The sequence below is a fragment of the Limulus polyphemus genome, unplaced genomic scaffold (assembly GCF_000517525.1).
Source record: "Limulus polyphemus unplaced genomic scaffold, Limulus_polyphemus-2.1.2 Scaffold5011, whole genome shotgun sequence".
NCBI classification, from domain to species: domain Eukaryota; kingdom Metazoa; phylum Arthropoda; class Merostomata; order Xiphosura; family Limulidae; genus Limulus; species Limulus polyphemus.
The window spans coordinates 19,292-31,358 of record NW_013670621.1 but is presented as its reverse complement, the minus strand read 5'-3'; the positions used below and the strand labels follow the sequence as shown (position 1 = coordinate 31,358).

Genomic DNA, 12,067 nt, shown 5'->3' with positions numbered 1-12,067 from the left:
ACTTGTGTGTGTGTGTGTGTGTGTGTGTGTATAGGTTTCAAACAGGCCCCCATGGTAACTATACATAATAATCTGTTTTTATTATTGTTCTTTTCCTTTTAGATTTTGTTAAAGGTAAGACTTCTGAAGGTCATCATTTGGTGTATTTTGAAAGTAGTGTTTTAGTGTAGTTCTTTCTCCGGTGGGTTCTTTTAAATTAACTGGTGAATATAATATAACGCCCAGTCCATGCAATTATAACAAACTAGCAGAAACAGCCGCCCATAGGGCTAGTAATTACTAATTGTATTATTTATAGATCATTGAAAAAAAAATTAGAAAAGATGAACATTTGAAAATATATAGATTTTTTTTTCTGGGAAGAACTGCACAGAAAAAGTCTTCGGATTGTGCTCTTTAAACATACGCAACTCAGTGCATCATTATGATTCAATGTAAATAACTCAAAATTTTCATAAATTTTACTGATATAAACTATAATGTTTTCATATATTAAAAGTAGTAATGTTTATTGAAAAAATAACATATTTTTAGGAACTCTAGATTCTCAGTACTATATTTAAAAATCCCACCAATAAAGATATAATTAAACCCTCATGTACAGTCCTAGTGAAAGTCATGTTCTTGTTGTGAGGAAAGTACTATTATTTAAAATTGTGTTCTGAAAATATGTTATGGATTTTTGTTTGTGGTGCCGTTCAATAGATGGTGCAGGGGGTTTTGGTTACATACATAGATACTAACATATACACTACGTCTTTATAGTAAGATTAGTCTATTTCCTACTGTTACATTTCTGTTCTCGTTTGTTAATTTCCCGTATAATTTCTTTCGGATGAAACTTCAGCGATACAGGTCCTTTCTTAAATAAAACTAGTTTATTCTTTCTCAATACAACTTTGCAATACACTTAATTTCCACAGTCACTTTAACTTAACACACACGCTATAATTCACAACGATTCACGCACTTTACCGCGTACTACTCAACGTAAACAAAAACTAATTAACTTATACAACGCTGTGATAGCAAACATTGAAAACAAACATCTCTATTCTGAAATAACTCTTTTACTTCAACTGTCTCTACTCTTTTCTCGAGGCTTCACTAGCCTGTTTATACAAGTGTAAAAAATAAAATAAAATAGGAAGTAGGAATGGGAGCACCAAAAAGTAAGGAAACAAGGTGGGAATGGGCAGGATAACATTACAAAACTTGTTGGTTTTTGACATGGTGGTTTCCTCCCGACCAGAGGGAGGAAACTGACCGGTAGCAACCTCTTATAGTTTTTACTTTTTTGTCATTAATTAATTATTATGTTTAATTTTTAACACCAAGTATCTGATATAAATATGATTACTTTAATGTTATTAATTCTACTACTGATTTACATTTGAAAATCTTGGTACCAGCCGTGGCACAGGCTTTCCTCCCTCTTATAATCTCCTCAAGGTTCTTATAGCAATAATATCTTATTCAGTTTGGTTTAAGTAGCATATGTCATATCCACATACTTTTTCTTACAGTTGGTCCTCCGTTGGGACAGCGGTAAGTCTACAGACTTAGAACGCTAAAATCCGAGGTTCGATTCCCCGCGATGGATACAGTAGATAGCTCAATGTGGCTTTGTTCTACAACAAACAAACAATCTCATACTTAATGTGAAAATATGAAAATTGAAGAAAAATTGGTCAGACTTAATGTCTTTGTAAATACTGCGACAAAAAGCTAAGAACGAAAGATAATAATTTTTCACGAGGAAAGATAATTTTCTATCAGTATTACTTTTATTTATAATCTTATTACACGTTTCTCGCCCGTGTCTGGCGGCGTTTATCGTGTTTATGTAAGCATAAATAAAAATAATTTCAAAAAATCAAAAGCACCTAACTGAGAATCATTGATGGCATTGTACTTTTGATTAGGAATGTAGCTGTATCGTTACAATGAAAAATCTTAAAATCGTGATACGTTGTATAAACACATGTATATAAAGTCATGCAAGATAATTTTCAATATCCAGATGGCGTAACTAAGCACCATATCAAACTTCACTCCAGTGCTTCATACTGGTTTGTGATCTATAACCCATTTTTTATTACATTTGTGTTTGACTAATTTTAACACCGCGATCACTATATAACCAGATGGTCAACATTTCCATTACATCTATTAGAAGTTAGTTCCAAATGAAATACTGCAGTTCGGATTCGCGCATCACCCATGACGCTTGACCTGACAAAGATTCATAGTTTATTCAGCGATGTAGACGAAATGTGTGAAATATAACCAAAACAAAATTTCTTTTTTAAATTCATTTAATAATATTCTTATCTGAAAATGATTGAAAATGTAGATAATTTGTAAATAAATATTTTAGCTTATGTGACTTTAGTAGTGTTTTGAACAATCAGCAATCACTGGCGTGCCCAAACTGGGCATGGTTCGCCACCCGTTGCCGCAAAAACTCGTTGTTTGATTATTTGTTTCTCAATTTCGCATAAAGCTTCTCGAGATTTATCTGCACTAGCCGTCCCTAATTTCAAATTAATCGGTTTTTTTGGACTACTCCTTGCCAATGAATAGAGGGGGTAAGCGTCATACTATAACGACCCTACGGCTAAAAGGGCGTTCAAGGTCGGGATTCGAACTCGCGACTGTCAGACTGCGAGTCGAGTGCTCTAACCACAAGGCTCTGCCCAGGCGTAATGTTTGAAATACTTTAAGAAAACTATATAGTTAAACCAGCTTAAAATATTCGAAGTTGTTGTTCGTGATTTTCAACATTTGTAAATATTAGCCTGTTTTTTGTGTGTGTGTGTTAATGAACTAGCTTGCATTAATAATTAAGTTGAATTTCTCATTAGACGTATAGGTAAAACCTTTATCTTTATTCAAAAATGTGGTCCACCTGGACGAGACGTTTTCTGCTTTTAAGAGCGATATGAATGTTCACTTTCTTAGAATCAACATTTTTAGCTTGTCGACGAAATTCGAAGAACTCCAATTATAAAAATGAAATTTTGAACACGAACAGTCTAAAGATAAGATTCAATGGAGTATATAATCAATCCAAAGTGTAACTACGATGTTCGTTTACTATACAACAGTCTTATGGTAATAACAGAGTAAGCTTGACAGGTTATGGAAAACGTAGAAACCGTACAGATATTATGGTGAAAAGGGACAAAAACTGTTTATTGCAAGTGATCATGAAAATGAGCTAACGGGTCACGGAATTACAATATTTTGTATGAATTGTATGAATTAAAATATGAATATATGTTTTAGAAAGAAAAGACAATAAAAAAAGTGTATTGTTGCCCAGTCACTACACATATGTTAGATGATCAGTATTGTTGTCCAATCACTATACATATACTAGATGATCTTTATTGTTGTTCGGTCACTACACATATGTTAGATGATCAGTATTGTTGCTCAGTCACTACACATATGTTAGATTATCTTTATTGTTGTCCAATCACTACACATATGTTAGATGATCTTTATTGTTGTCCGGTCACTACACATATGTTAGATGATCAGTATTGTTGCTCAGTCACTACACATATGTTAGATGATCAGTATTGTTGTCCGTTCACTACATATATACTAGATGATCTTTATTGTTGTCCGGTCACTACACATATATTACATGATGAGTATTGTTGCCCAGCCACTACACATATACTAGATGACCAGTATTGTTGTCCAATCATTACACATATACAAGATGATCAGTATTGTTGTCCAGTCACTACATATTTACTAGATGATCAGTATTGTTGTCCAATCACTACACATATAATAGATGATCTTTATTGTTGTCCAGTCACTACACATATATTAGATGATGAGTATTGTTGCCCAGTCATTACACATATACTATAATCAGTATTGTTGTAAAGTCACTACACATATATTCGATTATCAGTATCTTTATCCAGTGACTACTCATATACTATATGATCTTTATTGGTGTACAGTCACTACACATGTACTATGATCCTTATTGTTGTCCAATCACTACACATATACTAGGAGATTCATACTGTAGTGTTGACTGAATTTGTTTTTTGTTCAATCACTACACGCGCATTAGATTAGTATGTGTAATGGAAATCTTGAATGACAAATATTTTCTGACAGTCTAAAAGATTTGCGATCGTGTCAGATGCTAGATTACTATTAACAGCCAATGATCTGTATTTTTACCTATCCTCTAACGTGCGTCAGGTTTGATAACAAACAGATGTTATATATTACGTATTATTTTAAAGTTATAATTATTGACCTGTGATGATCGTTTTCGTTGCTATGGATTAGAAAAATTCGTTGCATTTCAACCTGACAATAGGATGTAAGCAATAATGATGACGCTTCAGTTGCATCTCCTGATCAATAAATAGTATAAGGTCACTCGCTATATATTTAACTACCAAAAGAGTACCTTATATTACAAGCTTTGAAACAAATCATGTCGATTTTAAATTATATAAAAGAATTATTATTTTTCATTCTGTTTTTGAAAATGATCGCTGTTCTATAATAGAGCGTATTAGCGCCATTTCGTAAATGCCTGATAGTAATAGTACTTGAAACATTGAGGGTTTCCCAGAAAACAGAAAAAAAACAACAAAAACGACTCTGATGTTTGAAAAATTAACTTTTGCAATACAACCGAAAGGTTATTTTATTTTATGTGGTCAGTGTTATTGACCTGTTGATGTACTCGTTGTGCGTGAACAGAATTCTTGCTTGGTTGTAGGAATACGGAAGTCTCGCGTATGAAGTATGTCAAGTACGACGTCCAATCACATCACCAGAAAATTAAGTTTGACTAAAATTTAGGAACTATGACCACAAAGTCAAACGCGTAACACGCACCTTTATTATTAATTTTTTTTTTTACTTTTCTTATGATAATTTCTTTCTTAAGTTTATTTGATGCAGATCATCAACCCAAACTCTTGGGCAGTTATGTGAAATGTGAAAAAAAAAACCTTTAAAAAACTCTGTTAAGTCAGGATGCCGTAAGAATATAACCTTATAGGGCAAAAAACTGATTTAAAACTGTAGAACATATCGTACAAAAAAAAAAGGAAACTAAAAATGACCTAAATTATTCATGTTGATCTTGCTATATTTTGCATTCATTCTTTTCCAATGTCCAGTGAAATTAGTAGTATAATAAAAGATTATAAGGATTTCTTTCATGTTTGGAGTTCAAATAGCTCCGTGGAGATATCAAGTTGTGGTGGAAGAATATGTTTATTTGTTTGTAGTTAAGTACAAAGCTACACTATGGGCTGGCTATCTCTGATCTCCCCACCACGAGTATCGAAACCCGGTTTCTAGCAGTGTAAGTCCGCAGACATGCCACTGTGCCACTGGGGGCGTGCTAGGGGTATGACGACCAATAATTAAGCGTAAGAATTACCTAAATGAGCTTTAAGAGTTTTACGACCCGGCATGGCCAGGTGATTAAGGCACTCGACTCGCAATCTGCGGGTCGCGGGTTCGAATCCCCGTCACACCGAAACATGCTCACCTGCTGTCCGAACTAGGACACTAGTCCTACTCCCGGATACTCACCTCCAACATAATTTAGAGGTGTGAGAAACACCATACAAAAAAATAGTTTTATAACTGGGATCAAGATAAAACGAAGATCACAGGTAAAAAAAACGTAGTGGAAATGAAAAACTTACGCGAACATCTCAATATGAGGCTTTTCCGTGTACAATCTTTCACTTTCCACTAGCTTTTGAACCACATTTATATTGGAGTACAACAAAGAAGGTAAGCTTGAGATATATATATTTGATGTGACAAAAAACAGTTCATTACGAGAGTGAATTGCAGATCCATTTATTTCCCACTGTTGTCAGTTTGCTGAGTAAAGAGTTATCTTTACCAGACATGATGAGTAAACAGTTCTCTTTACTGGTCCTGCTGTGCACAAATTAAACAGTTCTCTTTACTGGTCCTGCTGTGCACAAAGTAAACAGTTCTCTTTACTGGTCCTGCTGTGCACAAGATAAACAGTTATCTTTACTGGTCCTGCTGTTCACAAAATAAACACTTATCTTTACTGGTCCTGCTGTGCACAAAGTAAACAGTTCTCTTTACTGGTCCTGCTGTGCACAAGATAAACAGTTATCTTTACTGGTCCTGCTGTTCGCAAAATAAACACTTATCTTTACTGGTGCTGTTATTAACAAAATATACAGTTATCTTTACTGGTCCTGTTGTTCACAAAATATACAGTTATCTTTACTGGTTCCTGCTGTGCACAAAGTAAACACTTCTCTTTACTGGTCCTGCTGTGCACAAAGTAAACAGTTCTCTTTAATGGTCCTACTGTGCACAAATTAAACAGTTATCTTTACCAGACTTGCTGTTCACAAAATAAACACTTATCTTTACTGGTGCTGTTATTAACAAAATATACAGTTATCTTTACTGGTCCTGTTGTTCACAAAATATACAGTTATCTTTACTGGTCCTGCTGTGCACAAAATATACAGTTATCTTTACTGGTCCTGCTGTTCACAAAATAAACACTTATCTTTACTGGTCCTGTTGTTCACAAAATAAACACTTATCTTTACTGGTCCTGCTGTGCACAAAGTAAACAGTTATCTTTACTGGTCCTACTGTTCACAAAATAAACAGTTATCTTTACTAGTTCTGCTGTTCACAAAATAAATTGTTATATTTACCGGACATGATGAGTAAACAGTTGTCTTTACCGGATCTGCTGTTCACAAAATAAACAATTATCTTTACCGGACATGATGAGTAAACAGTTATCTTTACCGGACTTGCTATTCACAAAATAAACAGTTATCTTTACCGGACTTCCTATTCACAAAATAAACAATTATCTTTACCAGATCTACTGTTCACAAAATAAACTGTTATCTTTACCGGATCTGCTGTTCACAAAATAAACTGTTATCTTTACCGGATCTGCTGTTCACAAAATAAACAATTATCTTTACCAGACCTGCTGTTCATAAAATAAATAGTTATCTTTACCGTTCCTACTGTTCCCATAGTAAACAGTTATCTTTACCGATTCTATTGTGCACAAAGTAAACAGTTCTCTTTATCAGGCCTGCTAAGCACAGAGTAAACAGTTATCTTTATCAGGCCTGCTGAGTACAGAGTAAACAGTTATCTTTACTGGCCCATGGCTTCCCATGATTAATTCCATTGACTTGTGGACTGGTTTCTTTAAATAATGCATTCCTTATCTACATTTTGGCATATGAAATGTTGTTATCTTCTGGGTTTATTCTCAATGGTTGATTCAACCTAATACCAGACTTAATAATAATTTTTTCCACGCTTATAGGACTTTTCTTTTCTTGTCTTTTCTCGCAATCTGAGGGTTGCAGGTTCGAATCCCCGTCACCGAATACGCTCGCCCTGTCAGTCGTGGGGGCGTTATAATACCAATCCCACTATTCGTTGATAAAAGAGTAGCCAAAGAGTTGGTGGTGCAGACTAGCTGTCTTCCCTCTCGTCTATCGCTGTTAAATTAGGGACGGCTAGCGTAGATAGCCTTCGAGTAGCTTTGCGCGAAATTCAAACTAAACGAACAGAAATGTAACGTTACTGACGTTTATCCCTACACACCATTACCGCTCCAAGAATGCGTATAGAATGTTTGAGGTCAAGAATCAGTTCTGCGTTTATCCAGATTATACCTAGCGTAATTCGGAATATTCTACGAGAAGCTTTAAGTTGTAGGCCTTGCTTGTAATGATTAAATTTCTGTGTCACCAAATTATTAAGATGTATTTCCTGTTACATTTAAACTTGAGAAAGCAAGACCCAAGTTTTAGAAAACACGACCAATACCATTGCTTAGCCTATTTCACAAATAGACCAGAGTACTGAAACATCACTTTAACAGAAAAAAAAAAAAAACGACTGGAGAACCAATCTTCCATTTTTTTTTCCTGATAAACAAATTACTATTATCGTACTTTATGAAATGGGCACAGTATACTTTTCTCAACTAAAATAACTTAAATGGACCAGTTCACTGATGTACTTATTATTCTATTTTTTCAGTCTGTTGTCAATATCTTTGTACCTTGGGGCTTTTCTAAACCTTCTTTTGATGAACCACGTGACTGAGAAATATATCCTTATCCAGCGTAAACACATGTTCAGGTACAAAAGCACCCACAATTAAGGTTTGCCAGGTCTACTATAAACTAGCTTCCAAGCAGCATAACTTTTGGCATAAAAGAACGGCCTTACCAGATTTCGATCTACTCCACTCAAACCTCTGTGTCGTCACAACTCACGCAGGTGTGGTAGCGCTTTGCAGAGTTCAAAAGAGGCCTGAAGACAATAGTCAAACGAACGTTACGCGGGACTTTGAGAGGTAGTTTGGGTTGGTTATTTATTTATTTTTTACTGTTTGGATTGCAAATTGCGTAAAAAAATACGTAATACATACAGTGACAACTTGGTGAACGAGTTCTTGGTTATGAAATAAAACCAAGGTTATACTAATATACTCAAAGAAACGATAAAAGTACTTCCTCAAGATGGCCTGTTCCGCTATTAGTCTGTCGATTGGCACAATATCAGCACTAGTCGCTGTGGCATGTTTAGCCATAGCTTTCGGTACGGATAATTGGTACGAAATTAGGGTTAACAGAACCTCTATTCGCCAGAAATTAGATGGTAATGAAGAGGCAATGAACGAATTCGAAGAGAATATACGTTACTTTGATCGGGATGAAGGCTTATTCAGAATTTGCTTTCCAAATAATAAACCTCAGAATGGTAAGTCGCCGTTAGTAACTTAACAATGATTTAACTAATTTTAAGAACAGATTAACCAAAATGTTAACCATTCTTCTTATCTTACATGTTACATCGTTTTTGTAAAATGTTCATTATTAGGCCAAGTCACAGTGAGGAGAAATCTGTGAAAGTCAGTTATCTGACTTGAAGTTGAAAACAATATTGAAATGTATTGGAATTATTTTAGTCGGTAAATGTAATTATTTCGTCATTCGAATATTTACTGCTCTTGAATGCTTTCTCATTTTCGGTAAAGTTTGCTTAATTTTTATAGTAGTTGTTTATATAAACGTTTTTTAAACACCAAATATTTAAAAATTTTTGCTGTAAGGACGCAGTATACCTATACTATAGTATGTTAAAACTTTGTCCTGGAATTAAAATATTCCAAACGAAGAGCTGGAACTTATGGAATATGTATGTGCATAATATAAATTGAAATAACATAAATACAAGCAACCGCTTTGTCCATTTGCCTACGCTTTAGATTCATTCATGAAAAGTAAATTAGCAAAAGTTACGAGATGATATCTTTTCGAAATTAACTCGAGCGGACGCTATAAGCGTCCAGCCGAAAATCTCGATTTACCCATTGGAATTCGATGACGACGAACCCACTTTGAGACTAATAATGGTTGGAGACGGCTTGAATGGGTAATGAAGAAAAACTTTAATATAAGTTTAACGCAACAACAAATGTACAACGTTTCTACAAGGTTTTGTCATCATCAGGTGACACTGAATGTTCAACAGAGAGAGGTTTTGAGGCTATTTAATTAACGATGCTTCATGTAGTTACCCCTGATGCTGAAGGGAAAAACAAAATTAAGAAAATTGAAATTTTATAAGTTGTGGTAATAATTATTAAGATATCATGAAAATAATTCCGGCAGAATGCACAAAAATTACGTGTTTAAAAGAGTTAAACACATGAACTCTATCCAAGATAACTATGTAAGCTGATAATTTCAGAAACGTATGATTTCCTATCTGCTTCGGAAGAAGAAAAGTCCACCCTTCGAAAGCGTTTGAGCTAATGGGTCATTTTCGATATCTGTAACAATTTTTTTTAGTGATCATCTGTGCTTCTTTATTATTATTATCACGCCCCCCTCGAGGGGCAATGGTACTGCAATCGGGTCATGTGTGTGTGTGTCTTTCCGCGCGCTTATCTCGAAAACTAATAGACCGACGTGCAAGAAAATTTTACACAAGATTCATGGGCACATTAAGATTGAGATTCCTTATCATCGTTGATCATTCTGGACCTGAGAAGGATTTTGTGAGTTTTCTCAGGTGAAATTTGACGTTATCCAATATAAACACATATAATCTCGAAAAGGAGCGGCGGGGCGAGGGTATGCAATCCCTCCGATTGCTCTTGTTATTATATATATATAATATATAAAGTATAATATGTAAAGTATCCTCCTAATAGAGTGTTTCCACCACGACAACGTAAGGCAACACGTGTTCCCACAAAAGTCCTTAAGAAAATGTAAGTTACTAAAATCTTGAGAATTTTCCATTTTTATTAAATCTTTATATTCTGTAAAAGACAAGTTTTCTGCTACAACTTCAGTAAGTTAAAAGTTTTCTTTTAAACTATAAATTATTGTGAGACAATGCACCTTATTCGTACACAATATCATATTAGATCAACTTATGTCCACGTTAAACTTCAATAAGTTAAAAGTTTTCTTTTAAACTATAAATTATTGTGAGACAATGCACCTTATTCGTACACAATACCATATTAGATCAACTTGTGTCCACGTTAAACTTCAATAACTTCAAGAATAAGAAGACGTGTAGGTCTTCGTTCCAATTATTTCGTATTAAGTCGGCATGGCCAGGTGATTAGGGTGCTCGACTCGCAATCTGAGGATCGCGGGTTCAGCCGTGGGGGCGTTATAATGTGACGGTCAATCCCACTATTCGTTGGTAAAAGAGTAGCCCAAGAGTTGGCGGTGGGTGTGATGATTAGCTGCCTTCCCTCTAGTCTTACACTGCTAAATTAGGGACAGCTAGCGCAGATAGCCCTCGGGTAGCTTTGCGCGAAATTCAAAACAAACAATCGTATTAAGTATATAAAGTATGGTGAGGCCGGAATCTTGTATTTCATGAATCTCTATTTTAACATTTTTAATCTCCCTCAAATACGAACGGATCTGTTTTTCCGGGCCCTTCAAATTTTACATAATTATGCTAGTCGTGTTTGATTCGAAAACTATTTCAAAACACACGTTCTCATCTTTTCTGCTTTGTTTTCCTTTCTATTTTTAGAATTTTGCTTTATTGTTTGATACAAACGTGTTCCGAGTTGTAATGTGTCCTTTCGGTCCTGAGTTTTATATTTAGTGGACACCTGTATTTTTATAAGTAGATTTTATAATATTCCAATCACTGTCCCCACTCCTCACCCAGAGACTGAACGTTAAGTCTGAGGACTTTTGTGGTCAAATCAGGTTTCGATACCTGCGGTGGGTAGAGCACAGATAGCTTTGTGCTTTACAATAAAATATCAACTCGCTTAAATATATGGTTTATGAAGAGGGAACCACAACTGTACTAATTTTGTTATGTGGTTTCAGATGGTAGAGGATGTTACTTCTCTCAATGACTGCGACAGAGAAATGCACACATTACGGTGTTTTTAATGGCTACACCTATATTACCACCTTGGAAGTTTCCACAGGACCAATTCTGCTAGCAAAATTATTTTGCACATGATTTAAGCAGGTTTAAAGTCGTGGGAGCTATCAGTTTTCAGCCGCTACACCGCGATCTGAGCGTGCGATACGATGGTTTCAGAGTCGTAGCAGCTGCCAGATTTGATTTGCTTCATCGTCATCCGAATGTGAGATAGGTTAAGAGTTGATATTTTATCGGTTGATTTGTACATCGAAAATACCTTGACAAGTATGAACAGAAAAGCGAAGACGTTTCTCTTGATGGTTATTGTATGTCATGATCCAGAAATAACACGTTATTAATAAAAACGCATCTTAGTTGATCTAGAAATAATACGTTATTAATAAATAATAACACTTAAGTGTTAATTGTTATTGTATATCGTGATCCAGACATCTTACTATATAGACGACCCATATGTGTGTGTGAATGTTAGCATGGGCTCGATTACCGACAACGGTGTACACAAGCTATCTTGTTGTAGGATTTTTGCCCCATAAAAAAGCTAAAAAACACATTGAAATAGGGCGAATGT

At 35.0% G+C, this 12,067-nt stretch overlaps 1 protein-coding gene across 1 annotated transcript in view; it reads left to right on the top strand.

The window, feature by feature from the left end:
- Positions 1-8,446: 8,446 nt before the first annotated feature.
- The window catches only part of LOC111089017, a 21,034-nt gene continuing 17,413 nt past the window's right edge, over positions 8,447-12,067 (top strand). The window contains exon 1 of the mRNA XM_022400604.1: positions 8,447-8,817. Coding sequence (XP_022256312.1) covers positions 8,577-8,817 — 241 coding nt within the window. The 5' untranslated portion in view covers positions 8,447-8,576. The remainder of the gene's footprint in view (positions 8,818-12,067) is intronic.